The sequence below is a fragment of the Saccoglossus kowalevskii genome, chromosome 1, assembly GCF_978046115.1.
Source record: "Saccoglossus kowalevskii chromosome 1, keSacKowa6.1, whole genome shotgun sequence".
NCBI classification, from domain to species: domain Eukaryota; kingdom Metazoa; phylum Hemichordata; class Enteropneusta; family Harrimaniidae; genus Saccoglossus; species Saccoglossus kowalevskii.
The window spans coordinates 14,982,045-15,007,372 of record NC_140641.1 but is presented as its reverse complement, the minus strand read 5'-3'; the positions used below and the strand labels follow the sequence as shown (position 1 = coordinate 15,007,372).

The window sequence follows — 25,328 nt, the reverse complement described above, 5'->3', positions numbered from 1 at the left end:
ACTTTATCAAAACTACTTACACTAGTCTTGCAAAATCGCGAGATTTAAATGAAAAGGAAAATGCGTGTGATACCAAATATTCAAAGTTCATATACATAAGCGAAAACAAAAATATTTTAAAATTACTGCGCGACACGAAGAGAATTCAAACGTCTTTGATAACATTCTATAGAACATATACAAATTACGGTGTGGCAGTGGTGAAAACCCGAATGAGAGGAACGGAAGTGAGGGCGTCACCAGTGTTTGGAGTGTGGAGTCAGACGTTTATTAGTGAAACTGGATTGCAAGTCGCTTGTAACTAGTGTTGTATATCTAAATTGTCGTCTTGCGTTCGTAACTTAACTTCTCAGCTGGCTTTGCATTTTCGCATGTAATTTTTAAAGAAAGTATCATTGCCATTGATAATTTCAACTTATTCTTTGTAGTATTTACCCATGTTACTAAATCTAGTGCCATCTAGTGACAGAGTGCTTCTAGCTAAATGTTAAGTTACACTGTGCAATACCAGCCTTGATAATGATATAAGGTATATTTCTTTTCCTAAAAGGGTATTGGTGCAGTGCTGTCTGGTTACACCGACAGAATCAGTTTTTCAAGATCAGTAATAGAATTTGAGCAAGGACTTCTCAGTTTGAGTTGTAGCGATGAACCAAACATTACATTCCAAGATGAAATATTTGATGGTGTTCGGGTGCGTGTTTATCAACCTGTTGAGAAATCAGACAAACCCATTGCTGGGATGGTGTATGTACATGGTGGTGGCTGGGTAGTTGGTAGTGTAGGTAAGTGTTATTGTTATAAAGGGAATGATGATTCTCTGCAAAACGGCAATCATTAAAACTTATTGCCAGATTTCCTGGAATTTTGAATCCAGATAAAAAGGTATTCAGTAGTTGTGAAACTACTTTTTGAAAAAAAGTATTTTTATTATTGTTGCATACAGCCATACAGCTGCCTGGGCCAACGAGCTTAAGTCAACACAAAAATTTAGAATTCATACATATTAAAGATCATAAATAAAATCATGTACACAACACATAAAAATAAACATTTTTAAAAAAAAAGGTGATTTTCACCATTGATCAGGCCTGTAGATTTCGACCATTTTTGTCGCCAGGGCGATTAAAACAAATTGGCATTCTAAGCATAATCTGACAGATGACCAACTCTCTGTAACATAGAACAAATTAAACAGCTTGTCAACTTTTGGTGGTGCACCTCTACCCACAATTCAACACTTTGTGCATACGTATTTCATTATCTGTCATATTTAATTATCACATCTCACTGCTGTTACGCATGCTATGATTGGTTGAGACTCAGTCACATGACATGGAATAAAAATGGATATTACATGGTATATTGCCCGCCAAGTGGATTTTACATGGGTATATCACATGGATGACGTCACTGAAACTACTGCGCAACGATACTGCGCATAACAAATTGTCGTTCGCTGCACTGGTGCTGCTCTGGCCGCTGTTGCTTCTGGGGTTGCTTTCAGGGTTTTGAAGGAACTTTAGCCATTCGAAATAGACAGTGAACGTGCCAGAATGGATATTAAGTGAGATACTCTGTTTTGATGTATAGGGTATTTTTTATATGGAGCGAAAATTTAAGACAAAGCCGCCACTGAAACGTCGCAGCCGGGGTGGCTGCAGCGCGTTTTGCTGTAAGCATTTCTACGCGTTCCATGCCGATGCTAACCGAAAACACTCTAAAGCTGTGTTAGTTTGTGAATAGGTGTGGTACGTTCGTGAGAAGGTAATTTCAGTCATTTCCATGGCGCTCTGACATTTTTATTTGTATAGTGATCAAATAACTTGCGTTTAAGAATTTCTCAATTCATTTCAAAAATTTTATTCTTGATAATTTGAGTGATCCACACTGCTGAAACACGGTTCAAATAAAAAGACTATCCATGGCTGAAAATAACATTTACTGAGTGTATTTAGTTGTTTTTCAGCAAACAATGTATGTATGTTATTGAGTAATGTGAAACTTGTTATAATAGATAAAATAAAATATTGCATACTTCAAATATAAGTGTTGTTATTTTGTGGGAGAGCGGGTGTGAGTGATGTATGGTAGCTGTGATTGTCATGGTGGATGTCTGTTCGATGTGATAAAATAAATAACACATGGTTATTCGGGCAATAGCACGATTTGTTGTCTGCCCTCGGGCTGTTGGTCATGACCATAATCCCTTAGGCAGGCAACACATTGTGATATTACTCTCACAAGCATGTGTTATTATTTAAATATTGTGATGAAAAGTTTTCAGAATAATGTGTTTGAAAATGTCAGTGAATCAGTTTTGACCAATGATGACACAAGGGGCATCGCATCTGAAATATTTAAATTTCATTTCTGAACATTTTTGGTGTTTCTGTGTTTTTTAATGTACCGATATTCAATTGTAAAACATAATTAATTCTGGCAACCTACAATTTTGTACTTGTCTATTAAATTTTTGATTTGGCCACCAACAATTTGAACTTGGTTGCCAATGCCGTCTAGAGAAATAAATTGAAGACTGTTATCTCGAGATTTGGTTTGGACACATGTGGTGAAAAAATCGTTCGTAACGGTATTTAGATTTCCTGAAAATAAATGCATGTGATAAGTGCCTGTATAAAATATTTGTCTGTCTTTTATTTTTGCAGATTCATATCATTATCAGACCAATTACATAGCGGCAAGGCTTGGTATTGTACTCGTATCTGTTGAGTAAGTTATTGTATATATTTTTGTTTAAAATGACAAGCTTGGGGTTTTTGACGCTTTTATTATTACAAAAAGACATTTTTCGCAAATTTTTTATGCCCAACCCTGAAGTGCCCCAACTTTAACTAAGCAGTCTATGTTAGTTTGGTATGATATATATTAGTTTGACTCGCATGCAAGATTATTTGAATCAAATTGGTCAATGCATTTGATCTCACATTTATGCATTAATTTTTAACTTTCAGCTACCGACTCGCTCCAGAGCATCCATTCCCGGTCCCATTGCAAGATGTGGTCAAGGCAACTATATGGTTTCTCCAGAATGCCAAAGACTACAACGTTGATCCTGAACGAATTGCTGTGGTTGGCGACAGCGCCGGAGGGAATCTGGCCGCAGCAACGGCATCGCTGTTAACTTTCCAGGAAAAATACAAACAAATGAATTTGCCAAAACTGAAATTCCAGGGTCTGATTTATCCATGCCTACAGAGTCTAGACTTTCTCACTCCTTCCTATCAACAAAATAAAAACCTTTTCATCTTGAATCAGCATTTGATGGTTGAATTTTGGTCGTGGTATCTAACTGGTCATTTAAAGTACGTTGCGGCAATGAAAGTCAACAACCACACTTCACCGCAAGTTAAGGATAATGAGCGCAAGATCATGGGACACGACCAAATACCGACAGAACTCAAAAAACGTGATTATATACCTCCAACTGATTTTAACTTTGGTAATATTGGTATCTTCACTTCAATTCAAAATCATCTTTTAAATCCGTCCTTTGCACCGCTCATGAGATCCATAGTTACCGGATTGCCATCGGCATATATCGTTACAGCGGAATTTGATGTATTACGAGATGATGGTATTTTTTATGTCAAGAAACTAGAAGATGCTAACGTGCCAGTAACATGGAAGCACTACGAACATGGATATCATGGAATATTTAGTGTCTTCAAAGGACCAATTGCGTCTGAAGTCGGTAGACAATCAATGGATGACTTTTTACGGTTCTGTCGTGAAAATTTGTAATAATAATGTAATTTAGAAACTCTTATTCAAATCAATGTTTTGTGCATTTTCACCAAATCTTTCAAATGATACTTGAATAATTTGTTTTTACGACTTACATATCATCCCAAATTTGAAGATTGAAATGTTTTGCTGTATATTTTGAGTTCTGCGTCTGTACCTATACAATCAAAGCAATTATGCATTTGACATTCCCATTATTTTGCAAGGGTATTTTTCGATTTGATCACAATATGGTCAAGTTAGCAGTCAGAACACATGACAATAACTTTGTGTTTGAAACTATGGTAACAAGTTGTAAAATACAGCCATGGTTAAATTAACAATTTTAGATTCAAAAGACGAAAATTCTTCCAAAAGAAAGCAGGTTCTTGCCCACTCTGAATAATTTAGGTAAAGGTGTGTTACTACACTACAGCATGGCTCATTGACTGAAAATTGAAGAGTGTTGTGATTTATATACAATATAAATCTTGACTTTAATTGGATTATGTTAAATTTTCTATTCGGCCAATAGTGAAATTACCTCCACAATATTATGATATGCAATATACAACAGTAGTTTCATACATGTAAATAGTGGAAACATCTGTATGGTAAAAGTATTACACAAAGCTGCATTGTGTATGTCTGTTTTGTTTCAAATAACACTCGAGAAGAACTTGACCAATCACTAATCCTGAATGGATGAATACAGATCACGTTGATTTCCATAAAACAAGTGTGGCTTTGACACATCCAGTTTCCTGCTACTTGAATATTAAATTTGTTTACAATTTAAAATATTTCCGATCAGGCACAAGATATAATACGCTGCTTTGTAAAGTTTATTAAAATTTACTGTATTTGAGAGTTTGGGTTGAGAGAGGTGGCATTTAGTTCTCACCTGTAAATGGTTGCACTGTTTATACAGATGACCAAGCAATTCCAGAGTATGGTTTTCTTTGTGTGGTTTAAATTGCTGATCCTGTTCTGTATCAAAAGTAGGGTTTCGGGGGGGGGGGGGTAATCACACAAAAAATTAAGCACAAGACATGGGTTTATGTCAAAGATTGCAATTTTGATTATTGCCTCGATCAACATGTACCGACAGAAAAAAAGACATTGCCAAGTTCACATGTAACTGAGTTATTCCCGACTTGATTGGAACCTATCAAAGGACTCTACGGAGTCAAAGTTGGTATTTAGTTGTGGAAAATTACAGTTTATCAACACAAATCTTGCACATCTCAACATTGACAGTTTAATTTTGAAGTTTTGATTGAATATGATTCAAGTTGAAGAAATGACTTGTGGGTAATGGGCATTTATTTAGCCAATGAAAAGTGATTTGAATGTAAACGCAAACTTCCTGGGTAAATGTTTTATAAATTTTCATCAAAACTGTTGATAGCTTTCTGAAATATGCAGTGTAATTCATACACCAAGGAATCCTGAGCTTTATGATATGTACATTGATTTTATTAAAAATTGCTAAAATTCCCTGTATTCTATTAGATTTTCTTTATGCAAATTTAACTATTGTTAATTGTTAAAAAATTCATGATTTGCATCATTCCAGAATTATTTGTTTTGTGCAATTTATTGAAGTTAAAAAAAATAAAAAATGTTTATGATAGTTAATCCAAGCAGTCCTGTAATAGTAATGTTGGTATCCTCGCCCTGTTACCCACACTCACACATGCTTGCCCGCAATATTGCATTAAAACAGTGCAAACACATCTTGAGATGACTGGACAAATGTTGTCGTCTATAAATGTATATTTCATTAGGTGTAAACATAAACCTTTTCTTTTGGAATTTAATTTATTATGAATTTGGGTCATATACCCTTATTTCTGTAAACTCATTCTTGTCTCGGCGTTTGTGCTGACTATAAATAAAGTGAGAATGGGATAATTGGCCACTTTCATGACCTCTGAAGGTCACACATCCTGGTACTTTCGTTGGTATGAGTTTATTGTCTTGATATTTTAGCAAAATTTCCTTGACTACTTGTTTCAGCTGCGTGAATAAAATGTTTGTTAGGAACACAAATTTTCATTAAATAGCCTGAATTGTGCATGTTTGTGATGTCATACCAACAAAAGTACCAGGATGTGTGACCTTTAGGGATCATGAAAATGTAAACTGTTCATTGTAACAGTCTGTTGAAATGCATACACAGAATGTTGCTAAAGAAATTCCAAAATTATGAAAATTAATGTGAATATGAATGATTTTATTGGTTATAGCCACTTGTATATTTCAATTTATTGGCATAAGATTCTACTTAGAACCTATGAACATTTAAAAATAAGATATAAAATAATTAGTACCTTCAGAACAATTTCAAAACTACCTATATGGACCTGATTTGGGCATACATGTATACGCAAAGTTGTCTTTACTTCAAAACCATTTTTCTGATCATAGTCCAAAATAACTTAAAATTATGATTCGAACATACTGTAGGGGATGGACTTCATGAATCAAAGTGTGAAAATATAATAATGTGAGTAAATGACAAGCAATCTGGAAACTGATATCTCTACACTTTTTGTCTATTTTAAGTATATACTTTTCATTTTAATACCGGTAGTACAATGTGGGACATTGTAAATACCTTATGACTCTCTGTTTACCACATCTTCAAAATAACTTACTGCTACACCAAAACTATTAGAGGTTTAAGAAGCATACTTAGCAAAAGTCATTTCACTGGAATATATAATAAACATAATTTTTTTTATTTTATCATTAGATTTCAATTTTACCAGTCCAGGCTTTTATAAGTATAATGCATCTGCCATTTTGATAGTTTGATATTTATAGGCAAGATATTTTTATGCATTGTCTAACGTATGTACACCAAAAATCACATTTATATGTTATATAACTTTTTAAGATAGAAGGAAGTGTTTAAAAAAATACCAGATTTGGTGAAATATGGCCAACATTTCGTATTCCCTCAATTTTCCTAAACCATAGGGTAAATATTTACCTGAATACGCAGTTATTTACATAAAGTTGATAAGTTGTGTGTTGTATGCTAATGGTTGTAAATAAACACGTACAAAACATTTAGAAAGGAATGAGTTAGTTAATGCCTATACTGAATGATGAATTTTAATATGTGCATGCACAGTCCCTGGTGCATGTAATACGTGGTTTCTACGAAGTCACTGTGCGCAAGGGCACGTGAGTTGAGTCGGTTGTGGGTAGAAACCCGGAGAGAGATCGAGAAGACAAGTTCACCGTGCGGTAACAATAACTCAACTGTTTATTCACTTCACTCGATTACATGTAAGTTACAATGAAACAACAAACAAACTACTAATAATAACACCGGGATGTGATTGGTTGAAATAACTGTGGGTGTGGCAACAGCAGTGGGTGTCTAATTAGGTCAGACTAACAGTCTCCACATTACTCCCGGCGGCAGAAATAAATACTACATGTACATGCATTGTAGTAACGAACAAATCACTAGAAAATCGAATAAAACATAAAAAATATAAGCGAATAATAGAATAACAACGTTGATGTTCACAAAAAGAATACGAACTAAACAATTTAAAATTAAACGGTAACTAGCACAAATCAAGTCATCAAAATGTTCGATTTAAGAAGTAGGACCTGACCAGTCATTAATCCAATCCCTAATTCTTTGTCGGGCTCTGATGTTCGCCTCACGCCGTGGAGGCCGATTAGAAATAACATTAGCAGTACGTGTGTCATTAGAATCGTTAATATGTCTATTGTTATCAGTGTCCAAGATTTGTATATTATCCGTAGAGACTTCAATAGGATATAGTTTCACAATAGGACGATTTGTTTTACCGTTACGCGTTCTGATATTTGCAGCGCGAGTTATACCGTCGTTTCCTGTTATAAGAGACTCGACCACGGCTAAATCCCATAACGTACGTTTCTTGTTGTCTGAATGTACAAGTACAACGTCTCCAGACTTTATCGCGTTTGTTAATTTCCCGGTTTTTTGTCGTTCATGTCGTTCTCGGAGTGCTGATAAATATTCTAACTCCCATTTTTTCCAAAGTCGATCCATAGTTTCACTGAGCTTCGTGGCACGTTTATGGAGAGTTTCCTTTGTTTCGTACGTCGGATCGATGAGTTCCTCCATGTCGATAGTTACATGTGGCAATGTGTTCAACGTACGGCCATGGAGTAAGTGAGCTGGGGTGAGGGGAGTCGCCTCTGCGTCGTCACCATAAACATAAGTTATCGGACGGTTGTTTATTGTTGTTTCTATTTCGCACAATATAGTATTCATTTCATCCATTGTGACGAATGCGCGACGAAGTACTTTCTTTAACGTGTTCTTTGTCATACCAATCATGCGTTCATAGAAACCTCCCCACCAAGGAGCGCGTTTTGGAATGAATGTCCACTGAATGTGATGGTTTGCAAGGAAGGCTTTTACTTGCGGGTCGTTGAACAGATCGTTGATTTCCTTAGCGGCGGATAAGTAGGTCGTGGCGTTGTCGGAAACGATTCGTGTAGGCAGAGATCTGCGCGCCGCAAAACGTCGAAAAGCGCGGAGAAAACTATCGGTTGATAAATCTTGAACCAATTCCAAGTGTATTGCTCTGGTATTAGCACACGTGAAGAGACATATGTAACATTTTCTCTCGCCGCCATTTTCCCGTTTAACGTAAAGTTCACCAGTGAAATCAATGCCACAAACCTGAAAGGGTTCAGATTTCTGGGTGCGATAGTTAGGCAGAGGGGCGGTGATTGGTTTCATGTAAGAACGTCCGGTAACACGTTTGCATATTACACATTTCCGTAGTAACGCCTTGACGGTAGCTCTAATCCTTGTAATCCAGTATGTTTGACGTAATAACGTGACAGTACTTTGTAGTCCGGAATGTAGTGATCTTTCATGGGCATCACGAACTAGTAAATTCGTAAACTGGTGATCAGGAGGTATTAAAATTGGAAACTTAGCATTGTCTCCAATGGGCGCATTGTGTAGACGACCACCACAGCGGATGACGTGTTGTTTATCAATAAATAAACGAAGTTGTCGAATTAAAGGCGAGGCTTTGTTATTTTCAACTTGTAGGAATTCACGTTCTTTTTGATAACGCGTCTTCTGTACATATACTACCCATTTTGATTGTGCCTGCGTGATTTCGTTCGCTGCTAACTCATTCAGATTTCGAGATTGTGCAGGTTTTTTGATGTTATCGACGAACCTTAAAACAAGCGCGGTAATACGATTTAACTTTTGTAAAGAGTTGTATCGATTTATATCAACAATTTGACCAATGCCGGTAGTACTGACAGTGTCCAAACCAGCATTGGTTTGACCGATGATGTCAGTGTTGACTTTGTCAGCGTTTTCAGTAGAATCGTGAAGCTCGATCTGTTCATCAGTTGTACATGTTGGGGTTTTCTTATTCAGAACGTTGTTATGTACGCATTTCGGGCCATGCCACCAAAGTTTAGAATTGTTGAGCTGCTCTGTAGTTATTCCTCTTGTCAAAAGATCGGCGGGGTTTTGAGTTGTTGGAATGTATCGATAGTCCCTGAATGAAAACGATTTAATTTCCTCGATGCGATGTCTGACGAATGCCGGTAATTTAGCTTTGCTGTTAATCCAGCTTAATACAATTTGACTGTCCGAGAAGAGAATTTTCTCCTCAATATGAAGGCGTGCAGATAGTTTGTTTTCAACGAATTTTGTAAGTCTTGTTCCTAACACAGCTGCCATAAGTTCCAGTCGTGGTAGGGTGATGTCTTTCACTGGTGCAACTCGGGATTTGGCCATGACTAGATTTGCCGATGTGTTTGATACAAGATAGACAGATGCACCATACGCTTTAGTGCTGCTGTCCACAAAGCATACGAGTTTATAAGAGTTCGTTTCCTCGGCGTTAGTGTACAGGCGTGGAACGGTGATATTGGATGCATTTCGTAAGTCCGTTTCAATTTTCGACCAAGTGTTCGTTAAATGTGTCGACAGTTCTTTATCCCATTCAAGATTCTCCTTCCATAATGCCTGTATAAATATTTTGGCTTTTACATGAACCGGATTTAATAGTCCGAGTGGATCAAACAAACAATTCGTACGTCTAACAATTTCTCGTTTAGTTATCTTCTCGGTAGGTTGGTGTTCGTACGATTTGTAGCCGATAGTATCTGTATTTGTATTCCACTTCATACCAAGTAATGATGGGTTATTGTCATCGAGTAAAACTCCGTCCTTCCTAGCGATGTCTTGCAATAGAGAACTGTTTGTTGACCACGAACGGAGATTGAACCCAGCGGAAGTAGTCAAATCGTTGGCGTCGTTGTAGTACGAAATAGCATCGACGTCATTCTTTGCACCACTTAGAACGTTGTCGACATATATATTTTCGCGTAGATCCCTGGCGGTGTTAGTGTCAAACATTTGTAGGTGTTTTCGAATAACAGCATTTAAAATGGCGGGGCTGGCGACTGATCCAAAAAGAACAGATGAGAAACGGAAGACAATAAAGTCACTTTCTGTGTCGGTCGGATCCGAAAGCCATAGAAACTTTGTAAATTCTCTGTCCTCTTCATGAAGAGCCACGTGTAAAAATGCTTTCTCCAAATCACTGACCAAGGCTATCGGATGCGTACGGAATCTTAGCAATATACCTGCTAAATCATTAAGTAACATGGGACCCTTATCGAGACAGTCGTTAAGACTCGGAGTTTGACAAGTATTGCAGCTGCAATCATAGACAATCCTAATTGGTGTAGTGGGGGAGTCCTTTTTGACGGCATGGTGAGGAAGGTAGTGCCCTTGATTCGGATTATCGGAGTCCAGTCGTTCAATAAACCCACGGTGTTCTTGCTCCTTTATAATACGGTCGTAAACAGGAAGTAAATCGGATGGAAGCTTACGTACCATATGACGTGTTCGTTTTTCGACGATCCGCCTATTTGTTGGTAATACCGGGTGATTTTCTTTCCAGGGAAGTCGGGCAAAGTATTGTTTGTCGCGTTGTTCGATATTCTGTTCGCAAAACGTTTCGAATTCGTCTGCCTTGTCATCAGTAGAGTCCGTGTTGGCAGGTTCACGAATGCCAATGGTGTCAAAATCCCAGAGTTTAGTTACGGGATCGTCAGTTGGTGAATATGCGTTCACGTGAAAGCTGGTGACGTCAGTTGGGAATGACGCATCACGTGACGTTGGTCCAGAGAGTAGGTAACCCAAACGAGATGAAACAGCGGTCGGCCCGTTGCCTTTGATGGTTTTGTCGCCCACGAATGACCAATAATGATCGGCACCAATCAAAAGAGATATGTTCAAATATTTATGGTTTACAGCAGGATGCGCTAGCTGGAGTCCTTTGATGTGCGGTAAATTCAGTACAGCTGGACAAATATGATTGTTAATTGGATTGCAGATTTCAGGAACAATTAACGTAGATATTGATATATCGGGCCCCCATGTTGTTTTTACCGTCAACGTTACGTAATTGAGCCTTTTCGGCGCAGATTTCTTATTGCCAAAGGTGGAGATTTGGACCGATGTTTGTCCGTCTGGCGTCAGGTGTAAATGTTCGGCTAATTTCTCAGAGATAAACGATCTTGTAGCTCCTTCGTCAAATAGGATTGTTGCGTCGGCCGATGCTTTATCCGAGTAGACTTGAGTAATCGCCGTTTTGAGAAGTACGTTGCCGCTAGTTGATTGAAGGTCGGTTGACACAGAATTAGCGTGGATTTTCTGGCTGTTGGTATTGCTTGAAGTGTCTGGTTTCGATAGTTTTGGCGATTGTTTGAACGCATGATGAATCGTAGTGTGGTGTTTGCTGTCGCATTTCCGACATTTAAAGACAGATTGACAAGATCGCGAAGAGTGTCCTTTGCTTAAACAATTAAAACATAGTCCTTTCGTTTTGATGATCTCGAAGCGTTGCATATGGTCGGTTACGTTCGTGCAATCGAAGGGACGATGTGAATTACTGCAGAAAACACAATCTGGTTTGCGAGTTTTTGTGTTGGTGTGAAGTGCTTGAGCAGAGAACTGTACATTACGCATAGGCGATTCGTTGTAGGCGAAAGACGATACGGAATTGTTAGAGATTTCGCCAGCCTCCATTGCTTCGATCTCCTTACACACAGATTCACGTAGATTTTTAAATGACCAATCGTCGGTTCCATGGTCGCGAGTGATGATTCGACGGAAATTTCCTGGAAGTTTTTCTAGGATGATAGGTATGAGGAAATCTCCGTACGAGTCTTCGCTCTTCCCAAGTGCTTCTAAGCCTCTTCTGTAACTCTCCATGTTGTCGTAGAAAAACTTTAGTGAGGATAAGTCATTAGACGGTTTTGGCAATTCCCAAAGTGCTTTCATATATGCATTTCGTATTTTATGTTTCAGTCCGTAACGTCGTTTTAGTAATTCTAAGGCGTGTTTGTAGTTCTCGTTTGTCAGTTGTAATCCCTCGATTACTTTAGCCGCTTCTCCCTTTACATGTGCTCGTAGGTATTGAAATTTATTTACCTCATCCAACATGTCGTCCTTGTCTATAGCTGCTTCAAACGTGTCGATAAAACTTTGCCAAGAAAGAATATCACCTGAAAATTCTTCGAGATCTAGTTTAGGTAGATTTACAGTTCGTCTTCTGGACGCTGAGTTGTTACTTGTGAACGACGTGCTTGACATTTCAGATGATGTCTGTGTTGTTGGCGTTGTTGGTGTATCGGCGCGTTGGATGAAGTTCCTTATCTCCACGATTCTTTCTTTGATATCAATGACGTAGTTGTCTGCATCAAGAAATAGATTGTCGAACTCTGTTTCGTCGGCTCTTTTGAGAATTTCTTCATCCAATGCTCTGATCTGCTCCAATCTTGATGTAATATCTTCATGCGTTGCGATGAGAACGTCTTTTTCATGTTGCGTCAATGGGTCATCTTTGGACATGATGTCAGTGGCTTTTTGTAACTGTCTCGTCATTTGAGCACGGTGTCCTCTTCTACTTGCAGAATGTTTAACTCGTTCTGCCATGTTTCTATGCGTTGTAGAATTTCCTCCAAAGTACGTTGATCCTGGTCTCGGTACCAAATGTGCGCAAGGGCACGTGAGTTGAGTCGGTTGTGGGTAGAAACCCGGAGAGAGATCGAGAAGACAAGTTCACCGTGCGGTAACAATAACTCAACTGTTTATTCACTTCACTCGATTACATGTAAGTTACAATGAAACAACAAACAAACTACTAATAATAACACCGGGATGTGATTGGTTGAAATAACTGTGGGTGTGGCAACAGCAGTGGGTGTCTAATTAGGTCAGACTAACAGTCTCCACAGTCACGATGACAATATTACAACAGCAGTGAAGAACTATTGAACTTTGACCTCAACACTTGATCACCTGACTAATTCACGCTATAAAAACGATTCGCCTAGGGAACCTCGTCATTGAACGTTTCGATACTGACCGAGCGGCAGGGTTGTATTTTGACTTCAAGGTTTAACATTTTAACAGATAGTCTGAAATGACGTCAAAGCCGAAGATATCAATACAGGTGGTTAGCGATATAATATGACCCTGGTGTTGGGTTGGGAAGAGAAAGATGGAGTCGGCAATTGAAAAGGCACAGGGTAAGTGTGAGATAAAAACCCGGATCAAAACAATCGTTGTTTATATCATGACACCGGCGTTAGGCGACCAAGTCACCGTGACTTGCATATTCAGAGTTGCATGCCGGTGACATTACGGGGTTCTGACATACGGTGTTTTGTACTGGATTATGCGATCATGACTTTGATTTGTGTTTTGGTTAGGGTCTAATATATAAGTCGCTGTATAAACCTGCATTGCCCCTTTTAGCGGGAGAATATGTGGGGTCATTTCAAGTAGGAGTGGGCGGGGCTAAAACGTAATCCATCCCCATTAGCCCTCCACAGGGTTCTAAATGGCCCATTCCTAAAAAATATCGTTGCATCCCCTAAATTAGCGAATTCTCAACTACATGTAACCGACAGTGGAAAAGTAAAATTTAGCTTCATAGTTATGAGAAAATTGGCTCGTGTGATTAAGTTCTACATTGCGTTTACCTCGTGATTGCAGAGGTCATATTATGTGACCATAACTTGAACTCTGGTAACACACCTCCACCCTTGAAAATAACGGTGGCTAACAATTGCCAAACTGACAATAAAACTTTATTTTCAAAGTTCAAAATCTAAAATCTAAAACGAATTATGATAGCAATGAAGTTGAATTAACCATTGAGTACCAAAAATTAACCCAAATAATTTTTCCATATTTAAAAAAAAAAAATGATCAAGGTCTGTAACCAATATGGCCAAGATAATATAGAAAAATACAAAAAAAAATAAGCAAAATGTAGCAGAGAAATTTTGGTGAAAAAAACTCGGTGAGTGCCTAAATAAACTTCCGTCAACATTCACAAAATAAGTCATCGTTTATTTTACAAACTTTGATCAACTATTGCAGCCAATAACAAATTATGTCGATTAGATTCAAATTATCAATACATGTAAAAAAAATTTTTTTAAAAAGTACGAAAAATTGTTGGCGGCTAAAATTATGGTGTTTAAAGGTTAATAACATGCTGAACTCTTCTGTGTTGTCAACTGTAGCTGTCGATCATGGCTTTGATGTCCATTCTGCTGAGTCAGCATGATTGTGCGTAAACACCAGTGTATCATCATGAATCGGCAAAACACAAAACTGATAATAATCATTGTCTGTCTACAGTCTTTATTGCGTTTGAAAACAAACATGTTCACATTATACTACTACCTTAGTACTGTGCTATTTTAGCTTGGATTAATTTTGGCTGTTTTGCATGGAGTTTGTTTACACTGATTTTTGATGTGTTGAATGTAAAATATAGGAACAAAAAAGAATTTTCACTGACTCATCCCTTCAACGAAAATTGCAAAAATAAACTCCAAGTGAAAATGAAGTAGTTTACAGTGTGATTTAATTTTACGTATAGCAAAAAGATTCTGTATTGATCAAGTTGTAATTCTTGTCCGTTTGTACTTACAGATCAGTATGAGATCAGTGTTTCATGGGAGCCATTCTTTCTCCGACCCAACACACCTGTAGAGGGCGTGGCTAAACCACCTGCCACTGCTGGCAATCCAAGGTAATATATATATATTGGTAATTATGTATTTATATACACAGGTTTCATATTCTCTGTTTTATTCTTAATACAGCACAAATTTTGTAGAAAATACCTCTCCTTCTTATATGGTTCGCTCGTAAATGTGTGACAAATCAGTGAAATATTTCACTTATGTCAACACAAATTGTGAAGATGGTTACTTGTGAAATTTTAATGAATCAGTGTACAACAAATTGGATTTTTGTGCTACTGCTACATGTGCTACTATGGGAGTTGCGCTTCTAATAGAGCAAATACGGTATTGCTAAAATATTTGGTCAGCATGTATATACATGTATTAAAGTTATATTGGGACTGTCCAAAGGTGGTCACTTATAATGAGTATGGTAGTTGATGTCTTTGTATAAAGTTTATCTTGATGATAACCTTTTATTATAACTGTAATAAAAAAAAAACTATACTGTAATTGGAAGATGTGTCAACTTTTAATTATGTTTTCCAGAGTTGGAGAACGTTTGAAAACTGCTGGATCAGCTGTCGGCATTGATTTTACTGGAAAGTGTGATGTGCTACCAAATACTGCACTGGCCCATGTTTTAATGGAGTATACCAAACAGGTTTCTAGTCTCGCTAAGCACAATCAGATGGCCGAGATCTTGTTCAAAGTAAGTAATAATTATTATTTTTCATATGTTAATGTGAATGTTGCAGTTTTAGAGACACCAATTCACTACAAAACTTGTTTTCTAACTTTATCCTACCAACAGCATTTCTGACATTGACATTCACTTTTTTCTCACTCCTGACTTCTTTATGTATAAACTAATGATACATACAGTATATACTGGTAGTGTATTTTGTCCCAGAAACCATATTCTGTGTTCGAGACTACATGACAGACCTGATTGGTTATTGAAGTTTGCGACAGTTAAATGAGATCTCCTTCTGGCTTTTGCAAGGAAGGGAAACAATTGAAGAAAAAAATAATAAAATCACACACCAAAAAAAAAAAAGACTAAAATGAAAAAAAAATAACAAAAAATATATAAATTTTTTTAATTGAATTGCTGCAGACCTCATCAATTTTTAAGGTTGAATAATGAATGAATCTCGGCCAGATTTTGTTCAAACTTGGTTTATACATTTATAAAACCTTAATGCATGTGACTTCATTTGTCAGATTGGACTCAAAATGGCTGACTGGTGGCCATGTTGTTTCAATTAATGCAGCTTTAAGCCATGATTCTTTGATTGTTCATGTTCAAACTTTGTATATTTCTTAAACCTGAAAACTCACAGGACTATGCAATGCAATTACTTGTTTTACAGGGGTATTTCACTGATGGCGACCCTCCCTTTTTAGATAAATTACTAGAATATGCAGAGTCAATTGGTTTGGATCGAGATGCCACCAAGACGTACCTAATGAATCCAGAAAATAGGAAATCTGTTTATGACAAGGCAACGGCATGGAGTGTTAAAGGTGTTTCAGGTAATATACTGTTTTGATTAATTGGGATACCGGTATTTAGATTGAAGCTGATGTTTTTCATTATCATAGATTTCCTTACAGTTATGTTCTGGTCATCCAACTAGTGAAAATGAATGAACAAAATAATTTTTGTGGGTAGAACATGGTTAATTTAGTTGGAAATAAATACAAATTTGCACAGTTTTACCAAAAATATGGGTAGGTAGAGTTATCGGAAACACACTTATTTTTATTTTCTCGCTTTTGGTTTTGTAAGCATTACTTAAAGTGCCTGTGAAATGGCTGCTATTTTCACGCCTAAAATTATCAATTGATACTTAAATATTAATTTTTATGTTTCTAATCATGAATTATTTTTTTTAAGTGATAAAATGTGTTTTAAACTCAGTCTAGGGCAACTTTATTTTTGTGTATTTTAAAACGAGGCTCCTCATTAGCTTCTCATTTGCAGAAATTCCCTTTGTGCCGTCAGAAGGGGAAGTCGCATGGCAGCTTGCATAGCCGATACGTGTAAATAAGGCAAATTTCTTGTGCAGTTTTCTCGTCTTTGACTATATTGTCACTTATGTACTTGTTTTTCGAGGAAGAATGGACCATAATGAACACATAGTATAAATTTTTGTTGCATGGGATTGAGTTAGATGTGAAATATGTCCGTTCTGGTGTAGCTGGTCACCGTGATCGTCACTGACACCGGCGCACATTTGTACACTGTTGCTGGACAAAATAGAATTTGACGTCGGAATTATCTCGAAATTTAGCAGGTTACTAGGCACGTCACTACACTGTTTTATTTCATCCATCGTCTGAGTAAAACATATTTTGACATTCTAAACATTAGACTATAGTGATCACTATAAAATAATTAAAAAAAACAACAAATCACAGTTACTAAATAAATGACAGCCGCGTGGAAATAAATTGACATTTTGTTGAAATAGGTGAACGCGTCGGGTCACGGCGAGGGCAAGTGCGTTAAAAGCGGCCTTTAATTGGATAACAAAAATAATCGAGATCGACACACATACAGATAAATTCAGAGTGGATTCGAGTTAGCTTGATCCATGGCGTGATTGTCATAATTATAACATTGTATTAAAACTTTATTTGCTGGAAACACATTGACCAAGCCCGGTTTCTTATTTCATAAATTATTACGCAGATCAAGCTGCAAGCATGGAGGTAAAAAAGAACAGAGGTGTGAATTCGACATTCAACACCAATCACCAAACAATTCAAAAACTTTTAGCCTTCGAAAATGAAAACAGTTAGCAGTGTGTAAGGGCTGTGTAATTTCCTGTTTGTCCGACGCTTCATTTTCGTGTTACTGTCAAAATTATTACTACCTTTTACTTAACAGGGACTAAATGGTCTCTATAAAACGATAATCAGGATCGCAAAAAAAGTCAACTGATTTGAAACACTTGCCGGACGTCTCTCTCTCTCTTCTGAAATCTGCCTCGGTGATCATGGGCTGGTCCAGAATCTATTTCTTTCAAAAGTGTTGCACCAGGTTTACGTTGTCGGCGTTTCTCTTTAAACCTAGTGTTTTTTTTTATGGACGAAAACAGTTGAATGAATCTAAGGTTAAGTGATGTCGCACTTTAGGATCGATTAGAAACGTGTGAATACATACACTATGGCTATACGTTTCACTGCAACTGCCCACAACACAACATCTAAAAACTCTCTCAAAAAAAAAAAAAAAAAAATAGACAAAAAAAAAAGAAAAAACGCCGACCGAAAAATGTATATCGTTTAAAAGTATACTACTGAACGACCAGTGTTATTACGGCTCAGGGGTATGACTTCCTCTCACATTTTGTCATTTGGTGGCGCACTTTCGGCGAGATCCGGAAACAGTTGACCGTTTCACGATACAACACGAGAAATATCCCAAATTTACTTGGATACGAGTAATCATTTTCAGCAAAAAAATCAATAACTACCCTTTTCAGTGGGACACAGATCTAAAATGGGAAACGTGAGGGTGGGCATTGCACAGGCACTTTAAGTAACTACCATGAACCAGTTAATTTTCACTGCTAATGAACTCATGATTTTATCACATTCGTATTCAAAATTTCACACACAGTTTTGTTTCGGAGAACCCCAGAGGAATTTTCAGTGCTACAAAATTTCTTGATTTTCAATGACTGGCGGAATTTGGAAAAATTTGTCTCTTGCTGCCCTAAAGTGGCTTACAGTATTGAAGATAGCTAGATGCTTTTGGCAACTCAGGTTGATGCTTTTCTGGATTCAGGATTTCAAGCCATTTATAGACATTTGATGTATTTTTAGTTGATACATGTTCGTCTCTTTTTTTTCCCCATTTTGGTTCTGGGTTTATGCTATTATTATAACTAGTTGGTATGTTTGTTCTGAAATAAATTATTTTAAATACTTAATTGTATAAATTTGTGAAAATCACGAAAAATTGGTGTACGTTAGTCATCTCTTGCTTCGGGTTGTACATGGCTATTCAAAAGCTTTACAGCGATTTATGCAAATTCATACCATCAAATCAAATACTATTCTGGTATCAGATCTTCAAGTGGGCATGCATGGACGTTTTTGTGCAAATACGCCGCATCATGGGACGGGACCTTGATGTACATACGTACATAAAGAGATTGGAGATATCAGACTGGCACACCTTAGTTCACAATTCTGTCGTTAAAGGACTTCACATTTCACAATAACTTGTTTTAATTATGGTATAGAATTTGTTTGCAGCTTTACAAGCTTGCCTCTGTGTGTAAAATAATTTTTATACTTATTAATAATATTTTTTTTTTTTTTAGGTGTACCAGATTTCCGTATGAATGGACAGAAAGTGTTCTCTGGAGCTCAGGACGAACAAGCATTTCTGAGAATGTTTGAAATCATTGCTGAGAAGTTTCCCCTGAGTAGTGATAACCCGTCAGCAAGCATGTGAGACAATGCCTCTCCCTGACTACCATCTTACTCTAAATAATTAGATTTTTTTTAAAAATTCATATTAATTTCAGTGCTATGCTTAGTGTAAACATGAATCATTCATCCTGAACTTGATAATTAATTATGATACCATTGTTAATTACTAACTAAAATATGCCACACCCTCTGTTCTCGTGCACACACACACAGAAGAGTATTAGGAAAAAGCAAAGTGTGTTTTTTTAAGTAGATTACTTTATGCTAGGGATCAGAGCTGAATCTTTAAAAAACACACTCAATGAAACCACATAGAAAAATCTAGTCCTCAATAAGGTTTGTCCTCTGAATGAGCTGAGAAGTCGTATTTCCATACCTCTTAAAAGCACACGCAAAAACGTTTTCACTGGATTCCCAAACCCAGTCATTCATTCTAACCCACTAATCCTTTATTCTAAGTCCCTCATACTTGACAAGCTCATTCATACTTTTAGACTAAAATCCCTAAATCTAAAACAATATCCCTATTCCATAAACATCTAATGAGCTGAACACTCATATTTTTATACCTCTCAAAAGCACACACAAAAACGTTTTCACTGGATCCCTAGACTCAGTCATTCAGCCTAATCCACTAATCCTTTATTCTAAGCCCCTCTTACTTGACAAGCTCATTCAGACTGTAAGACTAAAACCCCTAAATCTAAAACAATATCCCTATTCTATAAACATTTACCACTGAGCCAATAATACCTATTCTGTCTGTACCAAGAACCCCGCTATTTTTTCATCATACATCGCTACTCCTTAGAATTGAATTTTGAAGGAATCTAATTGCTTAGAGATCAAGCACTTCTTATCCTGTATCTATATCTTTCATAGATGTGTAATGTCACCAGCCAGGTTGCCATAGTGTAGCCATGGATTCTCACCACAATTAAGGAATCTTCCCCTAAAAAAAAATCCTGTGAAAGGTTCCAATAGTTTAACTATGTTTAATTGTTATTAAAATACTGTATAATATTTATTTTTTTAAATAAAGGTATAATTATTAGAGAGCTGGCAATACCAGGATATTTTTCACAGAAACAAATGCAGTTTATGATAGTTGTGTTGTAAATTATTTATAAAACAACATGACTTGATAGGGTGTCTGCAGTCTCAAGTTGATGAATGACTGGTATTGTCAGCTTTCTGTTTTTAATATATTTATTATCGTAGTTTATACTACCTCACTCAGAGTCTCAGATATTTATGATATGTAATCAATTAAAAATTACTAATAAATGTATTTTATGGAGAAAAAATGAAAGTGTGCACTACATGTGTTTTAAGGCTCCCCTACAAAGCACAATACCTTATTGGTTTTGCTGGAGACTACACCTATTTGCTTTTTTCTGCTTTGTTTTTTTGGCAACTTTCCTAGGAGGTGGCAGCAAAGACTATAGAGAAGAGGTTCACGTGATTTACATACTCGCATACCAAGAAGCGCGTGGCTTTGGCCTAATACTTGGTAGCTGACGTCAATTTATCGTTAGTTTATTTTAGTTTATTTTGGACAGGAAGCTGGACAGTTATGTCAAAATTAATTGGATTAACTTTTTTCCAAGAGACCTTACATCAAAGAAAAGACCGAGTTGCCTGTCCCTCTTCTCTATAGTCTTTGGTGGCAGGCATATGATGTAATATTTCCCAGAATGCAATGTGACAATGAACTGTCATTGGGCTATCTGTATTTAACTGATGGTCACTTCTCCCACAATGACTTGCATTTTTTTGGTAAATAAAATGGCGACTTCATGTCAACTTTGGCGAGAAGACATATTTATAGTCTTGAACTCAAAACTTATGAGTAACGTTGTTTAAATGAGTTCAGTTCTAATAATGTTCAGTGGTGCCACCACATCATAATTTTGGAGAAGTGCCCTCAGTGTCAAACTTTGACAATAAATTATAATTTTGGGTGTAAGCAATTTTTTTCATTTCTTTCAAATTTGTTCACATGTTTTATTATTTACCAGTAGTTCTTTAAAGTTTCGATGAAAGCCCACATGTGACGATAGTTGAAAAATAACACAAAACAAGATATATGTAATAATAATAAAAAATATAATAAAAATGAAAAAAAAAATACACTGGAGTCAGTGTCCAGGCGAGCTTCCACAAATACCAGCTGTCATTGGTTGTCTGTTTTGGCCCTATTCGTTAACAAACAGCGCCCTCACACGCCATCTTGCGTTGTTCATTTTGCATTTCTCTAAAGTACATCAGCTGGGCGCCAGTGGTGGCTTTCCTCACAATAATATCACTCAAAAACAGTTCAAACTCCGTTGCTTGGTCTCTGTGAAGTACAGGAAACAGATATCCTCATAATGTTGGAATGTGTAAATCATGGAAGGTAGTAAGAGCTGCATTTGGGGGGGGGGGCTCGAAATAATGAAAGCGTGCCAGGAACTACATTCAAAATAAATAAAAAGGGGGACAATTTCAATAATTTGCCTTATTTATATCCAGTAGATAGAATGCCCGAACTATTTTAAAGCGGGAGGGTCGTCATCTGCGCACGCGCGGGAATTGAGTCCCAATCGACGCGTTGTGTCGTCACCGGAAGCGCTGTCCCAGCACAAACCTGTGTCATATGACGCCTTACTAGCCGATTTTGGCTAAAATTCCGCTCCGCCGCCTCTTTACAACAGTGTTTATACGCGGAACTTGATATTGCTTTTTACAATTTGGGTTGCCTTTGAATCACATATTTTAGTGAAATATTGTTTATAGAGTGAAATATTGTTGTCATACACAATTCAATCTTTGAAACAACATAAACTAACACATAATAACGATAATCAAATTTGTGTTTGAAGTTCGAAAGTAGTTGCGTTATTTTCGGTTTCAACTAGTTCGAAAATAGAACGTCCTTGAGCGCAATAAAATCACGCGTAGAACTCCATCCGAACCAGACTCTAGCAGTGTAAACTTATTGCAATTTTGGCCCAGTTTGTTCTTACAAGTTTTCTAAGTTTCATTTATCATTATTTAGTAAACAGGTATCTGAAACGATTTAATGTATCCGTAAAATACGTGGCAATCGACGATTGACTTCGAAACGTTCGAAATTTCGAACAAACTCCCGGCACACCTAGCGCGATATGCGTCAGATCGGTGTAGAAGACGCCAACCTGCAGCGTCAATGCCAATCGACGGTAAGTAACAATACACTCTAAAAACGCAAATGCTCCTGGGTAGACGCTTGTTTATAAACAATGACCCGCTATGGCCATCTGACGCATGCGCAGGTGACGACTCCACCGCTTTAAGCGCATGCAGTACGACGATGGATACATATCCTGACAACTAGCACATGTTGTCTGGTGTTACACACGATGACTGACAGTGTAAAGAAATTAAAGAAGTTAATCACGCTGTAGTTTACTCACAGTGTTACTCTGGGCACTAATTTCTTCGTAGATGGACTACAACTCTGTGCTAAGTCAACTGCAATAAGCATAAAAAAAATATTAATATTAACAACTCTGTGTCGATGTTCTTCGTCGCGATCAGTTTACACTCATGGGGACGTTTATAGACGTTGACAATACCAATTGAGCTCTTTAAAAAACTAGACTTGGGTTGATAATCACACATGTAATATAGTTTAGAATCACTTTCTTTTTCTTCTACAATTTATTTAAATAGGTGATTTTCCGTTCAACTGCGAGATCTCGCGAGGTGCATGAAAGACGCGCGTCGAACGTCTGCCGCAAAAATCGAACGATTTGATTTTCAACTCGAATTTCTTTATTTCGTAGCTCACATCGACAAGCCGATCTTCGACAGAGGAATATTGATTCCGAATACCCACACTTAATCGAAATTGTCTATCATCAAATGTATACAGCACATTATTAAGCATGGAAATGCCCCCAAAATATTTTCGCGTTTATCGAATTCCACGCGATGTTTGACGCCACTACGACGCTATGACCTTTGTTTGTCCTGTTTTTATGTTCGATTTCACGCATAACGCGTGATTCTCGCAGTGTACGGAAAATGGTCTATTCACATGGCATTTCCGAGCCACTGGACCGTACAGTTATTATCCCAAACACCCACCATATTTACGAAAGTAATTATCACAGCTTATACTGTATATTTAGAGATCACGTGTTTAGAGATAGTCAGGATAGTATAGTACTTGTACTTACTTGCCATATCGTAATCTGTTCTTTTACCAATTACAGTAAATATTTACTATAGAAATCGACACGTATTCGGTTTACTGTGTCGGCGTGGAATGTTCGTGGATCGAACATCGAATCGTTCGATTCAAACTTACTTATCGAATGCGCCGCCGGTGGCCACATCTGCACGCTGTCGTTATGCGTTGTTTATTGTAACATGCAATAATACCAACACACATGTTCAACTAAAACTAAAAGATTATATATATATATATATATATGTGTGTGTGTGTGTTTACAAAATAAACTTCTCACTAATCTATAGTAGCATAGTTGGAGTAATTACCAAAACTATTGAAAATACATGTAAAATCGATATACTAGTACACAAGTGCATACACAACATTCTCGGGGATGAAGCTACGTCATAGAACGTTCTACGTTGCTGTGGAACGTTATCCCAAAATGAAGTTTTCGGCCTTTGTTTTGACCTTTGTGGTGGTTGCCAGGCGGTTATTTTACAATTGTATTTTGCACTGTAACAACGTCCGGACAAGCAAACTAACAGTAGAGACATTAAGATGCGCATACGAGAACGGAACGAGAACGGGTACGTCACTGCTTTGTGCATGACCTCCGTCGTACGGCAGTTGTTTTGAACGTGATCAAGGTGACTGACTCGTAGTTGATTTCCGAGAGCTTTTCTCGCTGTCAATTTTGATTAATTTTTACTGACATTGATAACACGTTTTATATTAGAGTGATTTTGTATATTTATGATAAAATAAGAAATATTGGATGCATTTTAGCTGATATTTATATACTTTATGAAAACGCATGACATTGTTCTGCTGAAAGAGGTCGGCAAACAGGCCTGGGACCTCAGCAGAGTGGATGGAAATAGCGAGAACTCTGTCAAATGTCTGGAAACTAACTACTAATTCAGATTCCAGACGTTAAATGACATAAATTTTATTGGATAGTTATAGTTGCCCAATGAGAGACGGATTTACATGGTTCTGGTTTCAATTACGTTCCCGTTGTGGGCGCTTGTACTTAATCGTTTTCTGACACCCGTGAACGTAACGCAAACGAAATTAGAACAACATTTACGTTCCCGTTATGTACGCAAATCGTAAACTCTCTAATCTCCAATAAGGCCACACGACTTAGCGCCCTCATAGCCTCGTACACAGTTATACAAGCCGGTAGGCTGGTTGGCGATCCGCTCCGCTCAAAAACAAGCAACATGTTTTTTGGCTGTTTCCATGGTGACATAAACATGAAGCTGACGTCGGTTTATAACTAATACGAAGTTCGCAAACACCATTCAGTCTTTAGAAGTCACTTAGTTTAGTACTAGGACCACAGTTACTCTCTCCTAGTAGAGTGGCTGTGCTAGGACGTATTCTGCTGTTACATTTATTATTTCCAACCGTTTTGCGATAGCATTTTTTAGAATGAAACGTTTCCCGGAAATGCTGGAAAGCGAAATAATGAAATAACGAAATGGTAAATATTTACCTAAATTGCAGTGTGTTGACCTTCATAACAATATACTTCATAATGCAAAACACTAGTCACAGTGAGTAATTTAAATATACGACTCCTAATCGAAAAATATGACCACAGTCCAGAATTTCAGACGGATATTAAGCAACCTAAGAGCATATCAGAAGCATTTACTCTAAAATATAAAAAAAGAACTGCAGTCAAAAGTCAAGAATGCCAGCAAATAAAGGACTCTGTCCCACAATCCTTTGTGCGAGTTATTACGGACACGCGCAAAAAACTGTACCACGCTTGTCAAATCCGGGTCAAATATACAGTACGCTACTATCTTGCCACAGATTGTTTAGTAGTGGAGTGTTCGGTGACCATTGAATT

At 37.2% G+C, this 25,328-nt stretch overlaps 3 protein-coding genes across 3 annotated transcripts; 2 read left to right on the top strand and 1 right to left on the bottom strand.

The window, feature by feature from the left end:
• The first annotated feature begins 212 nt into the window (after nt 1-212).
• Nucleotides 213-3,832, top strand: LOC100376819 (neutral cholesterol ester hydrolase 1-like). Its single transcript, XM_085496481.1, has 4 exons — nt 213-227; nt 551-785; nt 2,670-2,733; nt 2,976-3,832. The coding sequence occupies exons 1-4, from the start codon at nt 213-215 to the stop codon at nt 3,763-3,765; spliced, it is 1,104 nt and encodes a 367-aa protein (XP_085352607.1). The 3' UTR covers nt 3,766-3,832.
• A 3,537-nt stretch (nt 3,833-7,369) lies between these two features.
• On the bottom strand, nt 7,370-12,754 carry LOC146750380 (uncharacterized). Its single transcript, XM_085496480.1, has one exon. It carries the CDS (start codon nt 12,752-12,754, stop codon nt 7,370-7,372), a length of 5,385 nt encoding a protein of 1,794 aa, XP_085352606.1.
• A 297-nt stretch (nt 12,755-13,051) lies between these two features.
• LOC100375622 (uncharacterized) lies at nt 13,052-19,422 on the top strand. The gene is made up of 5 exons (XM_002734674.4): nt 13,052-13,350; nt 14,771-14,870; nt 15,355-15,517; nt 16,182-16,344; nt 19,149-19,422. Exons 1-5 carry the CDS (start codon nt 13,245-13,247, stop codon nt 19,280-19,282), a joined length of 666 nt encoding a protein of 221 aa, XP_002734720.2. The 5' UTR covers nt 13,052-13,244; the 3' UTR covers nt 19,283-19,422.
• The last annotated feature ends 5,906 nt before the right edge of the window (nt 19,423-25,328 follow it).